We start from the raw sequence: 21,985 nt of genomic DNA, 5'->3' as shown, positions 1-21,985 counted from the left end.
TCTAATTTCCACACAGGACTAAATACCATGGCAGTTTTATGTGACCTCTCTTAGAATCAGAGAGGTGATTGTATTTTGGAAAAAGATGGTTCTCTTCCCTAAGATTTCTTGATGTAGTCATAGATTTTAAGAAATTTTTAGAAAGGATCATTCTGATGATCTAGTTGACCACATACGTAACACAAGCTATAGGACTTTGATGAATTGATTTCTGTTTAAAGTCCAGTAGCTGTAGCTGAATGAGAGCATATCTTTTAGTAAAGCATCCAATCTTGATTTTAAAATTTTCAGTGATGGAGAATCCACCACAACCCTTGGAAGTTGTTCCAATGGTTAATTACCCTCACTATTAAAAAAAAATGTGCACTTTATTTCTAGTCTGCATTTGTCTAGTTTCAACTTTTAGCCATTGAATCTTGTTATACCTTTGTCTGCTAGATTGACGAGCCATTGATCAAATTTCTGTTTCCCCTATTATGTATATACTTCTTAAAACTTTGAATGTGTGCAGAGGGGCTAGGTTTGAGTTAGGGGCTTTAGCTGTCATCCTCTGAGGTTATCCCATTCTCAAATTTAATTTGCCTATGATACATTATGTATTAAATTAAGGCCATCCTGCTTGCCTGATTCACGTAACTATGAAATCAGTGGAACTATTTGTGTGAGTAAAAGAAGCTGGAATTGGCCCATAGAGGATAACTTATGTTACCCACTTCAGTATTTTTACAAGACACTTTTTTCTTCCTTACATTTAAAGTAGGAAGTGTAATATTTAAAAAAATATATAATAGACTAAGATTAGTTATTAACATACTTGAACCATGCTGTTAGAAACTGTAGTATTTACCACCTCTGAAAATTAAAATTGCATGTGTTGGGGAGACCTTATCTCCAATACTGCACTCTGATCTTTGATCACAACCCCACAGACTGTGAAGTGTATTTTCCCCAAGTTTTTTGAGCCCGCAGGTCTCAGTGGATTCTCCTATCCAACAGTCGCCATTCTCTTGAATAGATATTAGTGCAGGTGGTACCACAACTTACATAGGGGATGCATTCCCACTCCTGTGGGTTTCCAGTATGTTTCTAACCCATCCAGTCTTACCAAAGATAATTTTAAAAAAAGTCACACAAGACAGACAAATGTCATCACATGGCCAGATAAGACATGGTCTTAAATCTCATTCATCTTGACCAAATGTCAGTCGATAGAGTTATGTTCTGCAGATTCCTAACACTGTCATTGGATGAGACCAATTCCCTGATATCTGAACGCTGGCCCTGATGATTTGGCATATTGCCAATTAATTATTCAGGAGGAGAGCTTGTCTGAAAGAGTAGAAGTTTTATATTCTAGAAACCCTTGGTCTTATTGTACCGAAGGTGCTGCAGTCTAATGGACAAAGAGACAAAGTTGCTTTAGTTGTTTGCAGTGTTGTAACTGTGTTGGTCCCAAGATATTAGAGACAAGGTGGGTGAGGTAATACCTTTTATTATTTATCTTTTACCTTTTTTAAGAAAAGATTTTCCAGGCCACAGTTTTTGTTTATTACTCTCAAGTTCATCAGGTATAGCAGGGTAAATACTTAAGCTTCTGCTGATGTAGCCATCAATACTAGCTTCATTGATTAAAAAAGAATCCTGCATTGTGAACATAGGACTGTTTTTATATAGATCCCATTAAGTTATAGACTGAGCTTGTTCACTTCAAGAATCCACAGTTTTTCTTTCTTGTGAATAGTATTTCCTGATGAAACAAGTGCAGTGCAATACAAACCACCCTTGAGGCTTGTGGTTTTTTTGCTTATTCTTGATTTTTTCTTTGTTGCCCCGTCCTAAAACAAATGCATCATCTTGGATGATGATCTTGTGCACGGTATCTCATTTAGCTGTTTTTGTAGTTTTGGTTCCATTCCTACAATGCATAACTGGCTTGCTGTTTGACAGTGTTCTGGAGAGGTTTGAATTTGGTTGCATCTTGTCAGAACAGAGATCTTTTCTTGGTACACTTCTGCTTCCATCCAGTGTTTTTTACTCACAGTTTGTAAGTATTCTGGATAAGTGCTATTGCATTTGGTGTTTGGGTGTTCAGGTGACTTTCAAGGGCACCAGAACTGGTGCTCTCCAAACTCCTGTCACTTTATTTGTTGCTTGTGCCTATTCAAGTGTGAACTAAATGAAAATCCATTAGGATGTGGATTGAACTTGTTTCTTTAGAGCAATACCGTTTACAGGTAAGACAAAAATATTGTTCTTAATGATGCATGAGGCGTTTTGCACAAAAATAACTCACTAGAGATTTTATGAGTGAGTAATAAACCTTGGATAATAGTTTATGGAAATCCTGAAACACCGTTGACCACTGTAATTATTATGTGACACTGTACTGAAGCATTAATGATTGGAGTAAATGGTACATTCTAAGACAAAAGATCTAGCAAAATATTTCCACCTGTACCTGATAGTGATGTCTTTATCTCTCTGCTCACAGGGTTTTACGAACTGGAACAAAAGAGACTTTAATCAGTTTATTAAAGCTAATGAGAAATATGGACGTGATGATATAGATAATATTGCCCGTGAGGTAGAAGGAAAGTCACCAGAGGAAGTCATAGAGTATTCAGGTTTGTTAACTTCAAATATATCTTTTAACAATCCTATCTATATAACAGTTATGTTTTGTCATATGACTTTTGGAATTACAAGGTTGGTAGCTGGAAGAATGTGAAGAGTTAAAAGAATATGTTCCCTTTTAGAAAATGTGAAGTCTTGGAGGGGATTATGTTGTGAAAGCACTTTTAGGTATTCTTATTCTGCACTAGCTAATTTTTAGATCATGACTTGCTTCATCTACATTTGACAGTGTCATTTGACAAGGGCTAACTTGGGGTTTTTTTTTCAGTGTGAGACTCCAGTTTTATTGGCAGTAATTACAGAGCTGACATTGCCTACTGTGGGTATGTGGATATAACAGACAGTCAAATACAGCTCTGATGTAAACTAAGGCTATTCTATTGAAGCAAATTAAATTGTGCCATTTACTTGAAGGCTGACTTTGGTCCACAGTCAGGACATTTTCAATGTTGGCGTAAGCATAGTAGTTGCACATGTCAGAACTGGATGAAACAAACCAAAAAGAAGAGATTATTTAATTTTACATTATTAGTATAATGTACTGAACCCACACAACACACACGAATAAAACCAAACCATGATACAAATATTAGATGAGCAAAACACCCATATTATGAAACTTCAAAATAATCTAAGGGCTAGATTCATCCCTGGTGTATATCACTTAGTCACTGGGTTACACCAAGGATGAATTTAACCCATAAAGGTTCACATCTCAGTCCAATCCAGTACTAATACAGATGGATCTGATTTTTATTTTTTTTTAAATTGTTTTCAGGGTTTTTTTGGCTGGACTGAGCTTTAACTTGGAGTAGGTTTCTGGACTCCTATAATAGCCATTAGTAACAATAAATATTTATGGTATTAACATCAGAACCCAAATGACTATGCAGTAGCAATAAGCAAACTGAGCCCTTTGAGGAAAAAATAAATGCAGTTCAACAGCTCTATGAACATTTTCCTCAAAATGGCAATATCACATAAATTGATGTATGAAAGCAGGCGCCCTGCTTGTGGCTAAGTATACAATAGTTCTTTACTTTATGTCCTTGAGCATCCCTCCATTCTACTCCACTAGGCAACCTTCTCTAATATCTTACATTTGAGTGTTCTTCCCGTAGTCAAGCCTGGACTTGAGTCTCTTCAGAGCTTATTTAAGTTGTTTTTGCATTGGCGGATGTCACTTAGAGGACTCCAAGAATGAGTTGGTATTCTTAGACCTTGCTGACCTAAGACAGAGAACAAGTGAAAGACCAAAAATTGGTTTCTTCACCTGGTGGTATATTGCGCTGCCACTAGACTACCAGCCTTGACTTGCCTCCACCGTTATTGATGTAATATCTGTTCCCTTAAATATACAGAATTGTGCAAGATTTTATCCACATAGACCCCATTAAAGTAAATAAACTGAAGTCAGGGCAATGTGACTTATTTGTAGGTTACCAATCCTGATAAACACTAATGTGTCTTATTTTTCACATAACCTAGTGAAATGGTGTTTGGTAAATCTTCAAATATCATTCATGGAACAGAAAATCTGCATTGTTAAACATTACACTATTATTTTGCTACAGAACTCTTCATCCAAAGAAGGACATAATGAAGAGATTATTTTACAGATTCAATGTTTTGTTCTTTTAGCTGTTTTCTGGGAACGTTGCAATGAACTGCAGGACATTGAGAGAATTATGGCTCAGATTGAACGAGGAGAGGCAAGAATCCAACGAAGGATCAGTATCAAGAAAGCTCTGGATGCCAAAGTAACAGTTGCAATTTTTGTTCTTACCATTAATTTCCTAGTACTAAATTCTGCCTGCTGTTAAAGTTGGATAAAGTGTCTTTCAGTTCACTTTAGAAAGAAAACAGTTGGGTAGCATTGCTATTTTCCACACCAAAGTTGGCTAGATTTCATGTGGGGGGAGGGAGGGAGGGCGTGATCCCTGTGGATAGTTTGAATAGTGGTATAAATTTTATAAAAACCATTTTGGTTGAAAAGCTATATAAAAATATAAAATATTGTTATAAATAGAGCCCTGCGTGGAAACAAAATTTCGATCTGTATCTGAGTTGCGATCTGCAAACATGGTGGAAGAACAATCCATCCTTGTCCATGGATATAAAGCAAATATCCACAGATTTGCAGGCTCTAGCCATAAATAACTAATACTGCTTGTAACAACGAAGTGCTAAAGCTTTAATTTAGTTTTGAACGTTGACCAATAAAAAGCCTTAATTTTTGTTTTGCATTCAGATTGCAAGGTATAAAGCCCCTTTTCATCAGTTGCGTATTCAGTATGGAACAAACAAAGGTAAAAACTACACAGAAGAAGAAGATAGATTCTTGATATGCATGTTACACAAGATGGGCTTTGACAAAGAAAATGTCTATGAAGAACTAAGGCAGTGTGTGCGCAATGCTCCCCAGTTCAGATTTGATTGGTTTATCAAATCTAGAACTGCTATGGTATGTACCAGCATCAATTACACAAGGGTTAGATTATGCAGATAATGTTTTATGTTTCTTTAAGCAGAATGCTGTAGAATTTGGACCTGTACCAGAACACTGGAATGTGGGAAACAATTAGGTATGAGAATGGTCATCTTGATTTATGTTCTCACCACTAGTTCCTAACATAAGATGTGGTAGCCTTTTTTCTCAGTACAGTAAACAATGCTTTACAATGAAATCGAAACAAACAGATTACAAAACGTAACAAGCCTGAATCTTATGTCAGCCAAAGGGTAATGCAAAGATAGACTAACCTTACAAATCTGTTATTTGCTCACTCCCCACTAAAAATAAATAATTCAAACTGTGTGTCTGTAACTAGTTTTAAATTGAATAACTTTTCAGAATTAGCTGACAGGCTATCAAAAACTGAAGAGAATTTGTTTAAATATAAAATGCTATTTTATATACCTTTTCTCTTGTATTTGTACATCAGCACTAAAATGAGAAGTCAGATAGCTGAGTGTTTCTACAAAACCAGTTATTGTGGCAGGTGACTAGTGTATGTTATAGTGGGTAAAACTTAAAATTAAAGAAGGATTCTCCTGTATAATTTAGTCACTTTAAAAAAAAAAGTCATGATACTTTACCTAGATCATATTACAGTAGACGATTTTATAAACAGTTGGTTCATAAATAAGACAAACAGTACCAATTTGACTAAGGTATCAGTTAAATTAATACTCTGCATTTCAGCTGCATTCTCTTCTCAGTCTGGAGAATACAGCCATTCTAATTGAATTTATCCACTGACTGATTAGTGGCAATGCTAGGGGAAGACTTGCTGTGTACAAATAATAAAATATCTGTTGATCAACCTCCGAATAGGACAATATAATCTTTTTTTACACAACTGTAGTCTCAGTCCTGCAATCTTCACTCAGGCACAACTGCTGTTGACTTAAGTGAGAGGTTTGCCTGAGTAAACATTGCAGGGTCCAATATAAAGAAAACACGCAACTTATTTTGGTGAAAAAATATTTGTTACACAGATGAGGTCAACAACTTCAAAAATAATTTTCATCTCATTTTAGTTGTTCGCAAAAAGAACTTGAGAAACTTGGACACAACAGTTTCTTTGTCACAGGCCATATCGTCCATGGCACTAGTGTAGTTGTTGGGAGGGAGAAGTATGGGATCACTGGTATCTATTCCTTCCCTCCTCCTCTCTCTCTCTCCCTCCTCCCCCCCCCCCCAAACACACACACACACACACACACACACACAGAGAGAGAGAGAGAAAGGCTCTTCTGTGTCCCTTTGAGTCAAAACCACCCCATAGAGGGCAGGGAGCGGAACTGCTTGATAACAGAGACGTGATCACTCCACACAATCCATCCTGGAACTCTGCCTGATGTATGGCAGCACCACCAGGCCCTATTCTCCAAAGCGGGTTAGTGACTAGATGCTACAATATGGCCAAATGAGGTTAATACTGTTTCATATGCAAACCTGGATATTCCTTTTTTTTCCTCCTGTTGCTCTAGTGATTGCAAACCCCACCTCCCTTATTCAGGGCTTTGGGCATTGCACAAAAAAATAAGCAGTACATTTCAATAGGAAAAAGACCATAAATGGCCCATGTTTAACAATAGACTACTCCCACAGCTGCTTATAATTATACAGTGAAGATGTTCTGCTTAATATATCCACTACCAAAAACATTTCCTATCCCTGTCTTCCCCAGCCCCTCAACCATCCCCCTAGCCCCGCAGTTATCTTCCCAAGCTGCCCTTTTTAACTAATGGTAGCTCCCATTAGTTAATAACTTAAATTTTTCTTTTCAAGTAGTGTTGGATTTTAAATTATAAACATACAGGGTTACATCTGTGATATCTAGCTCTTTCAGCTAAGTTATTTCTATGTGCCTGTTAATTTCCTGTGGGTAAATTCATCAGAGGGTAAAGCATGAGGCCAGGACTTCACAAGTTTTAAAATACAGTTGTTCTCCTTAAGGGGAGAGGAGTAAGTGGCCACACAAGGGGGTGAAAATGTGGTAAGTGATGTCTGTCAGAAATTGAGGGACCCAAAATGTATTGAACATTTTGACTTAAATCTTCTCTTTCAAATTTAGTCTATTAAAATTAGTTTATTTATTAAACTGATTATAATATAGTAATGTCTGAGTATACAGGCTATAAAGCAGTAGTAACAATACACAGTGAACACAGATAAAATCAGAGATAATGTTTGGGCTATAAGGCCACCTTCAAATTACAGACAATTATTAATCTAATATTTTTAAACTAAACCTTTTTAGAGCTAATTTTTATTTCTAACATATATTATTTTTATTTTTCTTAATATCTCAGAGCTGTCATACTCATGGTGAAATGCTTAGGGGGTCATTAGTGCTGATGTAGTTTCTGTTTGTATATGAAAATCCTGACTTGTTGAAGTATTAAATTTTGTATTTTATACCCAAACTTGTGTTAAGTAGGTTAGGCAAGGCAGTTTAATTCTGAAAAATACTTATGTAGCCCTACAAGAAAAACTTCACTGTATCTTACCAGCCACTAGATGTCTCTTGAATTCCATATAAATAGCCTAATTTTCCTCCATCTTCTTTTTCCTATTCATTTCCTTCTGAAGATTTCTCTTCAGAAAACAAATATAAATTCTGCTGCATTTCTTTATTCCAAAAGCAGATGGCCTATCCAGTTTAAGTTCACAAACAGATTGAAAGCTTTTATAAAATTCTAGTTTTTCTTAACTGCACTAAGACTTACTTAAGTGTTGAGGGTTAGTAATTATTATTCTCCTCTTTATTTTATTTGTGTCCATGCTGCAGGAATGGAAAATATCATGATCTACTGAATCATATAGTTATTCACACAAAGTCATAATTTTGCGTGTTTTCTGAATCTCTTTTTCTGCATTTCTCCAGAGGAAGAGCTTTCTGCCAGTCCAAGACCTTTGGACTAACAGAGAGTCTGTTTTCTGTAAATATAGGAGATAGTCCAGACTTGTCCACACATCTTCTGGCTTGACTATGCTCTCATGCCAGATTCTCTGTCTTCAGTGGTGCAAACAGTGGTGGTTCAGTTCTCCTCCTTTCTCTATCGCAGTCCTACCTTTTGTAGCCATGACAAGAGCGAACAAACTTCTTTTATTCTTTCCAACCTGGACAAGAAGTATCAAACCATCTTGAAGGAAATCTCTAGAAATGAGCAAGGGGCAGTAGAACCTTTCCCTCAATACTTGACTTTCTGTAAGAAGATCTAGATTATTCTATATTAGAGCTCTGATGGTTGAAGACAAAATTCATGATTGAGATTCTAGGTTCTGGTAGAAGCATCTAATGTTACTGATGCTGACAGAAGCTTATCTGCATGGTCCAATCAGATTCTACCATCAGCAATTTCTAAGGCCACATCTACACTACAAACTTTGGTTAGAGCAAGTTACACCTGCTGTTGAAGCTAGTTGAAGTTAGTATATCTCTTTTGCATGTGTTCCTTGTATTGGCACTGTGTGTATTCACCAGAAGTGCTGTGTTGATGCAATGTGCAATGCACCATGGGTAAGTATTCCAGTGTGCAACTCTCCATCATCCAGCACACTGTCTTCTGTGAAGTTGTGACAATGCATGGTGGAGGAGAAATGAGTCATGCAGGGGTGACTGGGAGCAAAGGGTCAACATCCCAGTTTACAGCTGTGTCCATCCCATAATTTCATCTATATCCTATAATTTTCATGCCTTTTTAAAAAATTGCACAGACCCGCGTGGCTCATCTTGCTGTCAGAAGCACTGAGCCTGCACATCTCTGCACTACTGTCATAAGTGTTGCAAACACAGGACACACGATCCTCCAGTATTTGCAAAGCTGTAAGAACTGAGTCAGTGGGGAACATGAGGATTTTTTGGAAGACAGATTGCTGTGGGACATAGCAAGAACCAGTCCAAGGTTGGTTGGTGGGGTTCACTGAGCAGCTGCAGATGGAGTGCTGCTTTTGGGCCTGAGAAACAAGCATTGACTGGTGGAACTATATTGTGATGCAGTTCTGGGATGACGAGCAGTGGCTGCAGAACTTTCAGATGCATAAGGCTGCATTCCTGGATCTGTGTGCCGAGCTCACTCTTATCCCACTAGTGCAGGAGCATCAGAGTGAGAGCTGCACTGACAGTGGAGTGACGATTGGGGTTCCCAAACTGTGGTGTAGCAATAGATGACACACACATGCGTATTTTGGCATCAGACCACCTTGCCATGTGATGCATCAAAAGAAAGGGCTGCCTTTCTATGGTTATGCAGGCATTGGTGGATCACTGGAGCGGTTCACTGATATTGCTGGTGGCTGGTCAGGGAAGGTACATGATGCTCGCATCTTTAAGATCTCAGGACTGTTCAGAAAGCTACAAGCAGGGACTGTCTTTCATGACCAGCGGATTACCATTGGTGATGTTGAAGTGCCAATAGTTACCTGGGGAACCCAGCCTACCCTTTGTTCCCCTGGTTCATAAAGCCATAAATCAGACACCCCAACAGCACCAAGCTGTACACCAGACACCTAGACAACTGCCTGCTCAGCAAGTGCAGAATGACAGGTTAATGTGCTTTTGGTAGATTGAAGGGATGCTGGTGTGGTTTACTCACAAGACAAGATCTCAGTGGGGGGAAAGAATTCTCAATGGTTATACCTGCCTGCTATAATATCTATGAGGCAAAGGGGGAAAAACTGCTGTTGGTGTGGAGATGGAGTGGCCATCTGTTGAGTTTGAACAGCCAGACACAAGGGTTATTAGAAGCACTCAACGTGGAGCTATACATCTCAGGTAGGCTTTGAAAGAGCACTTCACCAGCGAGCCACAGGAATGTGTTCTAGTGGACTGTGCTGTACCTGGCCCTGCTGCTTTGGGGCCTGTTTAGAAATTTACTTGGTGTGGTCTAGGAATATAAGGAAAATTAATAAAATAAAATAAAATTAATAGGTGCATTGATAGTGTCTATGAATATAACATTATCAATGCACCTATTAATTTTGTGGTGTTTGCTGTACACTTATGATTATTGCACTGTTTGTCGCTGATCCTATGAGTTGTCACACTATACATTAACAAGTCAGTGGGTGCTTTCAATACCACTAGGTACTCTGCAGCATCTGTTGTGAACTTACAAAGATGAATTATTTTCCAAATAATAGAATTTTATTCAGTAACAAAATCAATGCAAAGAAAAATCCATGCAATTTAAAAGCAAGTACATAAAAAACTTAATAAATTGATGGAACAGAATTTAACCAGAGGAAGGAACACTTATGTGCATTTTACCCACACATACATCACCTGTGGTTTTCACAGGTCAGTGTATGTGAAGCTGTGGTTGCCCTTAACATTTCCCGGGGTGGAATGGTAGGGGTAGGAATGCAGCCCCTGATGCCATGTGGAATGTTAAGGTGTGGGGAGAGCGTAGGGAGGTGGTGTACTGGAATTCTCCATGGACTGCAAAGAGATAGAGAGAAGCCTATTGAACCTGTAGGTCTGCAAGAATCTGCAACATCTGTGTTTTGCTGCCAGAGAAGCCTCATTATTTCCTGGTGTATCTTCATCTCCTTTTCTTGCTAGGTCTCCTGGGCCTTTCTTCTCTCCACTCTTTTTCCTTCTGCAAGCTGTCTGCGGTGTTCACCCTCCAGGCTCTTTTTTGTTCACAGTCTGATGCAGCACTGGCTTGCAGGATCTCATTGAACATGTCATCTCGAGTCCTCGTCTTTCTCCTTATCTGGCTCAGGTATTCTGTCGGTGTGGCTGGGGAATCCCTCAAGGCTGTAGCAGTTGCAGATGACACTCACACAGATACCATTGTCAGTGTAGTCACAACAGAAAGCGAAACTTAAGGTTCACAGCGCCAATCCTTTGCTCCCCAAAAATTTTAAACAAGACCTGCTTGTTGACATTTCTGCTTCAGCGTGCTCGTCCATGGCACCACTCACAGCACCAGCTATGGTGAGCATGGCCTGCCAGGGATGAGGGAAATGAGTAATTTCCTCAGTTGCATGAAGCAGAGCATAGAGCAATAGCACTGAATACTGGCACCATTTTCCAAAGGCGGGTGTGATTGTAGCTGATCTCTCGCTCCTGAGGGTAACGAAGGCAGAGAAAGCACAGCTACGACTGGCATCTCGAAGACGCCCAGGACTGTATGGTGCTAACCTGTATGCTGCAATGGCACCTGCCCAAGTTATTGTCAATGGGCAAAGGAAAGTGTCTTACCAGAGAGGAAGAAATAAGTTTTCTGTTCCTGGAAACTTTTGTGAGAGGATTGCAGAGAACCTCCAAGAAAGTTTGGTCAAGCTTCCTTGGAAGGATTCAAGGGCTATTCCAGTGTACCTAAACTGCTCTGTGTGACCCTGCTTGCCTAACTCTACAGGGGAACAAAAAGTAGATAAAGCTACCTCTTTGTTGTAGCACTACTTCTTCTAGTATGCATAAATTAATGAAAAGTCAATAACTTTGTCCTGTTAAGTTGAGGTGCCATCATTGTAATAGGAAATATAATTCCAAGCTTACCTGAGGGTCCTTCCTCTGCGTTGGGCTTGCCTGTGCTTTGACTGCCAGAATTAACTGTACTGTGGTGGAATTTCAAACAGGTCGTGGCATAGCCTCAGGCTTCTCCGAGGTTCCACAGTGGCCTGTTGGGTGGCATCACGTGCTGTGCGCTGTAAAAGTGTTGGGTCTGTGGCTCAGCACCAGATGGACTGTTTGCCTCTCTGTGCCTGATGCAGTTCCTTCACTTTCACATGACTCTGTTACTGGTCCCTGTCAGACGCTTCTCCTGCATCCCCCATGGAATCTTCTCATGGATGTCCACATTTCTACAACTGGCCTGTAGCTGTGCCTGCACAACCTCTTCTCTCACAGGCCCAGGAGATCCAATATCTCCTGTCTACTCCAAGCTGGAGCGTGTCTAGAATGTGTAACCAGCATGGGCTGTTGTGCACAACAGGGGAAAGCTGGTAAGTTTGCCAAGGTGGACAATCAAAGGAAAAGACATTTAAAAAATTTGCAGGGCTTTAAAAGAGAAGGAGGTCCGTCCAGTCTCTGTGATCCCCGGGCAGTGGAGTTCACAGGTGTCATCAGAGGGGTCAGTGTCGGGCATCGTGGGCGGCAGCTGCTGGAGAACTGTTAGGGTTGACATAAGTAACGCAGCGTCTGTTTGTGCTGTGTCAGCCTCACTACATCAGCTATGGCTTAACGCTGCTCAGGGAGGTCATGTTGCTGCGTCGCTGTAATGGGGAGCTTACATCATTGGGATGCAAATTTAAGTGTAGACATATATGCAACTAGGTTGACGCAAGACAGCTTGTTGTGTAGACCAGGCCTTGAGTGTATAAATGTAAATTGCCATTATCAGTACCGAACATTACCCTTCAGGTTGTCTTCTGTCCAAAGGGTGTTCAATGAGGACGTTGATAGTATAATAGTCTGGCTGCAGAGTCTAGGGGCTCATTTAAATTGTTTCTAAGATGATCTACTCATCAGAGCATCATCCCCAAAGACCTTGCAGGAGATGACTCGAGGACCCTCTCCTTGTTTCAGGCACATAAGTTTCATGTTATACTTGAAGAATATTTCTTTGATTCTCCTCTCCAATGACTGTCTTTAAATTTGATAGATACAGAGTAGCCAGAGTTTTCCTGACACAGGAAGGGATTAAATCCAGATGCTGATGGTTGAAGTGCTGTTGCACTGAATGTCATGTATTCCTGTCACTCCTAGGTCTCCTAGTGTAATCATACAAATATTAAAAAGATTTAAAAAAAAAAACCCCAACCTTGCAACTAACATTTGACAACGATCATTCTACTTGTACCCTTTCTCCTTTATTTCCCTTTGACTGTAGATTGTAAGCTCTTGAGTCAGTTATTGTTTCGCTGTTTTGTATAGTTCTTAGCACATTGGAGGTGTCTCCATGGAGCCTCCATCTCCTTAGAGGTGTCTAAGTGCTAATTCTAATAAGACTACTCTACTACATAATAATACTTCATTAGCGAGTGTACACAGGAAAGAATCGTAGAGATTTTGTCACGGGCCTGGAACTGTCCTAGCAGGAGTTGTAAAGGAAAAGGGATATGTCATCCAAAGAGATTGTCTTATCTGTTAGTGGTGGCAGGAAACTTACACGATGGCAGAATCCTTTCTGCAAATTCTGATCACAAAACTTTGTCCAACTTCGGCTGTGAACCTTTTCAGTTTGGGGAGTACGCCTGTGGGGAACCACAATGAACGTGTAATGTGATCAGCGTTAGACGTGCTTAAGAGCATCAACTTTTTAGAGATGAAAATAGTCAGGTTGGCTCTTCAGGACTTTCAGGGTCACCTGAAGGAGAAAGAACACATTCTCGTTCAGTTGGATAATATGACAATTGAGGCATACGTAAATCAGCAACAGGTCACAGAAGTTCAAGTTTACATGCAGAAACAACATAGATTCTTTCCTGTGCAGAAAGTCATCTGGCCTTCATCTGACACTGAACACAAGTGTGCTGGCTAAGTTCTGAGAAGATAGGCAGCTTGGAATAGTCTCTGAATAAGGGAATGTTGAATCCTGCTCAAGTTCTTGAACTGTAAATATTTTTAGAAATGCAGTGTTCTATAGTGAGCCTTCACCATGGCAAATACTAGCCTACTCTACGCAGAGAAATTTCATACAGATTGTTTTGATACCCTTTGTCACTGCTTTAAAGTTATATTGATTCCTTGTCCTAAAATCTGGTGTTTTATTCAGGCATGCAATCAGTCTGTAATGTACTGCATATAAACTAGCAAGATATAATCAACCTTCTGGTTTTGTCAGCTCGAAGCATACAAACACTCCTGAAATCTCCCCATCAGGAAGGCTGAAATGTCTCAATGAAGCCGCTGTTTCTCTCTTAACATAGGCCATCAGGATAAAAGAGGCAACTTTAAACCTCATGAAGGAGGATGCACACAAACCACATCAATCTTGTTAGTGCACATATCTCCCCAGACAAGAAAAGCCTATGGGAAGGGGCACAGAGGCACATTGTTTTGTCAGGGAGGGACAAGAGTGGGTATGGTTGTGGGAATTTAACTCCCAAACTCCAGCGATTCCCTGGGATCATGGGATGGCAGACTACGGCTGCCATCTACATGGATGCCTTATGCCTATAATGCAGTTCTGGCATTCGGAGTCGCCCTTCCCCTTGCCCCTTGGAGAGGTCTTAGTAGAAAATGTAATACAGACCTAGGCTTAGATATTTTCTCTACAGTACCTAAGAGGGCAGCAACTTACACCCTCTATTCTGTCCTTTTCTTCTCCCCGAGAAGCCTCCATAGGGCCTATTGGAGGGGAGGGGGGCATGAGGCAGTGAAGGTTGTTGGGTCCTTTCCCTTCTCTTGAATAGCTGGAAGAAGATGCACACATGGAAGGGTACCTTCTGTGCACAGATGGCATAGGAGGGAACAGGCCTCAATTCCAGTATTTTGAATCAATGAATAGAGCCTGATGCTACTGACAAATCTACCACTGATTACAGTAGTGTTGGGTTGGGAAAATAGTGCTGGATTTTCTTTCTAGAGTCTCCCTCTCTCCTTCAGGATTTTAACATGACAGTCTCAACAGAAACCCACTTCCTTGGAGCCAGGGACAACTCTACATAACTTAGACCATCTATGAGATTGCTGTAAATAACAGGAATCAGGAGCAATGAAGGTAGCGTAAGCCCCACTCCCAACTGGTTTTATGGAGAGGGTATTTTATGGATAGTGGAAGTGATAGGCAGCTCGCCCTACCTTCCTTGCACACCTGGGAACTCCAGGAGGGATTTAAGCCTTCTTGGACGTAACTGGCCTAGAAACTCTCTCTGGGGCAGTGTTGTTCAACGTTGAACTTCTACTTACAGTTGCACCTCTGGCACATTGTAGCCCCAAAACAGCATGGTACAAAAAACTGGTGGTCAGAAGATTTTTTTTTCTTCTGATTGCATTAATTCTGCTGGGTTTTGACACATCTTTCTAGTCAAATTATCTAATTTCCTCCCCTTGTAGCCCTTATATATGAACACTTTATATTAAGTAAATGTTTGTGTTCAAGATACCCACAAAGTAGAAGTGATTAAATGGTATCAATTTAATGTTGGCAGTTCAGAAGAATGTCACTCTCTTCATTGCAGTATTAAAGACGGTAGAGTCCAAATGAAGTGATTTTCCTCTTGGGAGTATGAACATAGCTTTGAAGCATCCCACTTCAGTGCAGTTCTTAGCAGGAGCTTGATTCAGTGTCAGATGTTAAGGTTGTACCATCTGTTAAAGTCAGGGTGAGGCACACAAATGTGGTATGCAGTTCCTTTGCCCTTTCTCATTCCCCTGCCCTTGACTTTTAACAAGAAATTATTCAGGCCTTCTGTCACTCAGATTTAGACAGTCTTAGTGTCTAGGATTACAGGAAATGTAATGTAGAGTCTTTAATCTCTTTGAATAAGTCTCCAAGTTTACTGATACTTTCTGTACTGCAGCTTTATGACTATTCATTGGTATAGAAAGAGGTTATTGACTGAATTAATAGTGATCCATCTACAACAAACATCAATTCACTAATGTAGGTATTGCATTAGTCCAAGTATAGTGGCATGCACCGAAGTTGTCATTGTCTTTTTAAGTGCCCCGTTGTCTGTACGTGTTAAAAGATTATTTAGCTGCCTTTTCTAGGTAGACTGAAGAAACTGCAAAAGAGACTGTACACAGAAAAAGTGCTATAAATGGTCCAAACTCCTTCCCACATGATTATCTTTATATATTTCCTACTTTCTACTCCGCGTTAAGTTTACTACTTGATGATTGAGTTTGTTCGATAAAAGCCATGTTAATAAGTCTGAAGACTCCAGTTAATTCCGCCATATGAAAGCAGTAAGGCAATGTAGTGTCATGGCATACTTGAAAAATAACTAAAAATACCTACATAGATACTGTTTTCAGAAAGATTCCCGGACTGGTAGATCTGTTTTGTGTACATTGTTTGTAAGATGAGGATCTAGTTCTTTTCCAGTTTTTTTGCTTTGTATTATTTAAAAATTGCGATCAATGTAATATCCTCAAAATGAGGGATTCATCATGTTGGTTTGAGGCAAACATAACATGGGCAGGGCTGGGCGTAATTACCCATAGCTAATATCCTCACTCCCTAGATACACCATACCATTGCAAATCCACTCCTGTGCCAATCATGTAAAATTTAGTGATATGAACATCAGAGATTTGACTAATAGAAAAACTTTCACTCTTGATCCAAGTTCAGGCTTGAATCCAGGTCCCCAGATGTGAAGGGATAGTAGACTAATGTACCGTGCCCTGTAGCTCCTTTGTTTTTTCTTAATATTTTTTCCTATATGTAATATTGCCATGTTATCTATTTTATGCAGTCTAAGCTATTTATTTTGTATTATTTTAATGATAAAATATCTTGTGATCATTTCCCATTTTAAAGTTGTCTTTTACTGGGTTTCATAATTTTGTTGGTGATGGTGCATTTTTTCAATCATATTATATTTTCAGGCTTCAGTCATATTTAAAGCCAAAAACCCTTTTTACAGAGACATCTTTTTAGCTCTGTAGTCTGAGTGTGAATCAATGGGGGGGGGGGGGGAGGTTTATACATATCATAGGAAAAGTGACATTATCTGTAGTTGTATGATAGTAATTTCCATGCATATCCACACCCCCATGTCCCTTGAGAGCTGAGTTGTTTTCCTGTGGTTAGAATAGTGAGCACAATAATCTGCATCTTTTTTTCAATTGTATAAACCGCTTGAGGTAATTTGCATTGTTGTATATGAAGACTTTGAGAAAATACTAGTTTATGCAGGAGGTAATGAGATTCTCCCCCAATCTCACCCCAACAAATGATTGACAAGCAGATGAATAAAAAGAAAATAGTCTCTGGTCACAAGCAGTAACTATTGCTGTTGCACACAGGATCCAGTCACTGCTCCTTTGTGAGGAATGAAAGCTGACATGTGGCACTCTTCTTAGGAGAACTTTTTTGCTTCAGAAGATATCACCAAGAACAGAGAACCTTTCCCCCGCCAAAAAATAAGAGGGTTGTTACAAACTGCTCTATCTGAAATGGCCATCTATCAGATACTGAAAGCCTTGTATGCCTGAAGTGCTGGGACCCAGGACTTCACTGCAAAGGCTAAAGTGGGTGTACTCCCTCCCTTTTTCATAAGTCAGCAGGCTCTCAAACTTCTGACAGTATCCACAAGAAAAAGGTAAAACCCTCCATGTTGGCTGCTTCCCACTCTGATACTACCGGATATGCTCAAATGTTGGCCTCTTTTTCTCCAATCTGACTGTATGCGTTGTTGCTGAGCACCTGGAGCTGGCAAGCTACCTCAACAAGATCTTCAGTGAAGCCATGTCTTCTGCAATTACGAGTTGCCGGAGCCCCCCCTTCTACTCAGCCTAATCACAGAAGTCAGTTCCCCTATAGACACAGGAAGGGCAAGAAACAGTCATTCACCATGGGAAATGCCCTGTTTTTATGTTAAGAAACTTGATGGGCCTCCCTCTCCATGGAATGGTTGCCTTCTGAAAACTCTGTTCTGACCATTGGCTTCAACCATGGTTATCAGAGTCTACCGTTCAGGGAGCCAGACTTCCTGGTGATCTGAAAAAAGCAGTGAATATAAAAATAAAAGCAAAGCCAAGAAAGACTACGAACTTAGAAGACTTTTAAGCTTTGTCAGAAGATCATATATCATTTTTTAAATCTAATTTTTGTGGGTCCATGTACTATAATATTTACTAATGGGGCTGGGGAAGATACTTGGGAGGCCTGTATTCCAGCATGTGCAACCTCTGATTGTCCCTCACCCCATTTGTTCATTTGGGGCAGGAGATACCTTCCCTGCTTTTTTTTGAGTGGGAAATCGAGACATCAGACAAATGGATTCTTTCTATCTTTTGTATATTTGTGTCTCCTCTGTGAAGCTCAAGAAATATTTTCACCTTATCTGTTAGATTCCCTCCAGCCCCAATGCAATAAACAAGAGCATCCAGCTTCTCCGAGAAAGTAGACAAAGGTATTTTTTGTCTATTTTTAGTGCCAAAGCATTCAAGAGGCTTACATCTCAAATGGCTTTTAGAAGAACAAAAAATTCTGTTTAGAATATCTTTAGTCTGAGTAGCAGCTGTACAACAGGGAGCTTTTTTTTTTAGCATCCATGGGTCTTCTAGACACATCTCCATATACTCATGCAACATCTTATCTTTTTTGTTTTTGATAGTTCTGATCAACAGCCAGTCCATTTTTGTACGCAGACCATCCTTTCAGTCTTTCCACAGCTCTGTGAATTTAAAGGTTCTAACCAAAGTAGCAGCTATCATCCATAAGGATTCAAGGGGCTCATAGTCTGTTCTATTTAGATAATTGGGTGGTAAAATCCAAATCTCTGACGAAAGTCCAGATTGTGGCTCTGTGTGCATTGTCTCTGGAAAACTTTAGAAAATGTTCAGTAACAACTAGAACGTTCTTTTAGTCTCCTGTATGTCAACCAGATAAATCCTTTAGCTATTTGGCTTAATTGCTGCTTTTGTTAAATTTAGTACATTGGTCCTAGCTTCACAGTGAATCTCTGCTTTTCTCTCAACTTTCACACTGTAACCAAAACTTGATTCTGCAACAAGAACCTAGCTTTCCATTCCAGGGAATGTCAGGAAATCTCTGGTGAGATTCTTCCTCACTTCCTCAAGGAAGTTTCAGTAACGGGTCACAATTTGATCATTGTAACCCCAGTCTCTTTGTATGGAGAACCCCCATGAACCAGATGTCTGTGCAGGGTAAAGGGCCAAAGAGAAATAAACATTTAGATATGTAAAATGGGGATAATAATGCTTTGCTTTGGCTATTTAGACTGTAAACTCTGGCCACAACAGCACCCTCCTTACTTGACTTAAAATGGCTGGCTTCCTGTCTTACCATACCATCTCACCTACAGAAACCTAGATCCATAATCTCCCTCCTTCCTGCATCATGTTTTTCATAAGTTTGGAACAGTCTCTTGCTTCCTATCTTGGAACCACTCAATCAAATCTTCCTTCGTATCCCTCCTTTGAACCCATTTCTGTCATGAATCCTTCATTCCTTGCTCTTTTCACCAGAAATCGCTTTGCTGTTATTTCTCTGAAATGAAGTTCTGTTTGTGTTCTCCTATTTACCTCATCTGTTTTAAACTTAAGTTCTTTAACGCTGGGGACACAGTGTCATATAAACTTATGATATTGCATATTATTTTTAATAATAATCAATTCGTACTCATGCTAAGATATTTTATCACTGGCTTAAGGTCAGTTAAATTTTTTGTCATTTCATAACCCCTTGTGCTAATGCTTATGAGCATCGTACTGCGGATACAGGAACACGTAGCAAGACACAGGCCCAAATTCATGTATGTTAGAGTCGTAGGGACACATTGCTTCCTTGGTATCTATAGAAATACTGTTCAGATCACAACCATGACCAGCATGTTTTGCTGTATCAAGACACTTTTAAATAAACTATAAGGGCCAGGTTATCAAAAGAGCTCACTCCCATTTAGGCACTTAAATGGACTGGCCAGATATTAAAGAGTGCTTAATGGGAGCTGAGCACATCGGATAATCTAGTTCATATTGTTGACACTGAGCACCTTTGAAATGTCAGGATATTTTGAAATCCTTAGTAACTTACAGTGTATATATGGTGGCGCAGTCTTTGCTGCAGAATTTAATATTTGATTATTGCCCTTCTTAGGAATTCCAAAGACGCTGCAATACTCTCATATCATTGATAGAAAAAGAAAATATGGAAATTGAGGAAAAAGAGAGAGCTGAAAAGAAGAAAAGGGGAACAAAAGTTCCAGCGGTAAATATTATCAGCATTTACTTACCTCTTAATGGGGCATGATTCAACATTTATTGATTTGTCTAGTTAAAATAAAGTGCAAAGTAAGGTAATTGTAACCTCCAATTTCTTCCAAACAGAACTGTTAGTTTGCCGAGAAAGAGATTATACTGATACCATGTGTGTCCATTTGTGTTACCCTAGAAGTGTCGGTAATAACTCCTGAAGATCAGAACTTCAGATCTTTCTGACTCTTTTTAAAGGGTTTCCATATAGATAGTGTAGAGATACTTGTCTTCTGAAAGAGTGTGATGCATTCCTTAAGAAAATATTCCCCCTCCTAACACCCCAACAAGATCTAAGTGGATAGCGTTACATAAATTATATAGGGCTTTAGCCTCATGTTGTTATCCAGCCTCTAAAATACTAATTACTGGAGAAAGATACTTATTAAATAGTTCAGGTGAACAAGCAAAGCCAGGCACAAACTGGGGGCCTTATCCTGCTACCCTTTCTCACAATGTGCAATATTGAACCAATGAAATTCTTTGTGGAGTGAGGTACTGCTCACCATGAAAAAGTGTGGCAGAATCAGGTCCTTGTGCTTATTTTAATTTTAACTTTTTGGGGGTTCTCTTTTGCGCTCTATTGTGCACTGTGAATATGAATGGTTGAAATATACATTACATAGTAAATTAGAACTTCTCTTTTCAGATTGAATAGTCATGTTGTTCTAGTTTTTAATATATTCACAGTACAGTTAACAATATATGCTCATATTTTTCAACATTTGAAAAACAATAAACTGTTTGTTTTTGTTTCTTTAGTCACAGAAAAGAAAAGCAGATTCAGCAACAGAGAGCTCTGGGAAGAAGGATGCTAAGAAAGTGAAGTCGTAAAGCTGAGAAACTGAATGCTAAATATAAAACTGCCACTTTTTCTTTCCATCTACAAATGTTAATTGCCAGCTTCTGTGTATTCATGGTACTTTCAGAAAAATCCCATGGTTTAATTTTTGCAAATTTTGTATATTTTAAAATGCCTTTTTCTTTACTTAAATAACGTGTAGCTTTATATTTTATGCATTCCAGTACTTTAGTGCAGTGGTTTTCAACTTGTGGTCCGTGGCTCTTTGGGGATCCGCAGACTATGCCTGAGTCCACAAAAGATTGTTATCATCATAGAACAGTGGTTTTCAACCTGTGGGCTATGGACCCCTGGGGGTTTGCAGACTCTGCTTAAGATTTCCAAAGGGATCCATACCTCCATTTGAAATATTTAGGAGTCTGCAAATGAAAAAAAGATTGAAAACCATTGCTTTAGTGTACCGTATTTTGTGATTTACATGTCTTCAGCAAAATTCACTCAGTCCTTGTTCTTGGAAGCTTGTGCTGAGGTTTTAGCTTTTATATGTTTTATATGCTGCTGCTTTAAAAGAAAACCTAGATTCTATAGGTGTATTATTGTTGTTTCATACTTTAAATTTATATGGCTGTCGGAAAATAAATTGAATTAAAGTGATTTGAGGAGAAATGTACTCTTCACCTCTTTTATTTTGCGTTGTGTATCAACTCTATCTACTATGTAGTGTGTGAAGATTAGCATAACAACTGTGCCTTCATGGTCAACCAATACTTGTTCCTAGAGTATTAGGATAGGATCAGGATGGAGCAAGAAAAATCATAAAAACACATCCATGCTAGCTGTCAACGTTAAATTTAAATTGTCTGGAATATTCAGGAGGGAAGACATGACAGAAAAATATCTGGAAAAAATATTTTTCTGTGTGCTTGATTCAGCGAGGTAGTTAAGAGTGCGCGTAACTGTAAGCATGCGAGTAATCCCACAGATTTCTTTGGGACTGCAAGCATGCTTAAGTGCTTTTTGCTAGATCCGGGTCTATAGCAGTAATTGTTTTCTACCAAGCTGCACTGATTACTACATTCAGGACTTTATCAATAATGAAATAACTCCTCAGCTGCATGTTGGTGGGCTTGTTTGC

At 39.3% G+C, this 21,985-nt stretch overlaps 1 protein-coding gene across 2 annotated transcripts in view; it reads left to right on the top strand.

Annotated features, from left to right (window-relative positions):
• SMARCA1 (SWI/SNF related, matrix associated, actin dependent regulator of chromatin, subfamily a, member 1) overlaps positions 1-21,516 on the top strand; it is a 62,934-nt gene extending 41,418 nt beyond the window's left edge. For both annotated transcript variants that reach the window (XM_067548202.1, XM_067548201.1), the window contains exons 20-24: positions 2,492-2,624; positions 4,276-4,394; positions 4,886-5,098; positions 19,894-20,004; positions 20,811-21,516. In XM_067548202.1, the coding sequence (XP_067404303.1) occupies positions 2,492-2,624; positions 4,276-4,394; positions 4,886-5,098; positions 19,894-20,004; positions 20,811-20,882 (648 nt within the window). In that variant the 3' untranslated portion in view covers positions 20,883-21,516. The remainder of the gene's footprint in view (positions 1-2,491; positions 2,625-4,275; positions 4,395-4,885; positions 5,099-19,893; positions 20,005-20,810) is intronic.
• Positions 21,517-21,985: the final 469 nt, after the last annotated feature.

The sequence above is a fragment of the Emydura macquarii genome, unplaced genomic scaffold, assembly GCF_026122565.2.
Source record: "Emydura macquarii macquarii isolate MOO-44397 ecotype Brisbane River unplaced genomic scaffold, CSIRO-AGI_Emac_v2 contig_1253, whole genome shotgun sequence".
Taxonomy (NCBI): Eukaryota; Metazoa; Chordata; order Testudines; family Chelidae; genus Emydura; species Emydura macquarii.
Note: the sequence above shows the minus strand (reverse complement) of the source record. Positions and strands in the feature narration are given on the sequence as shown.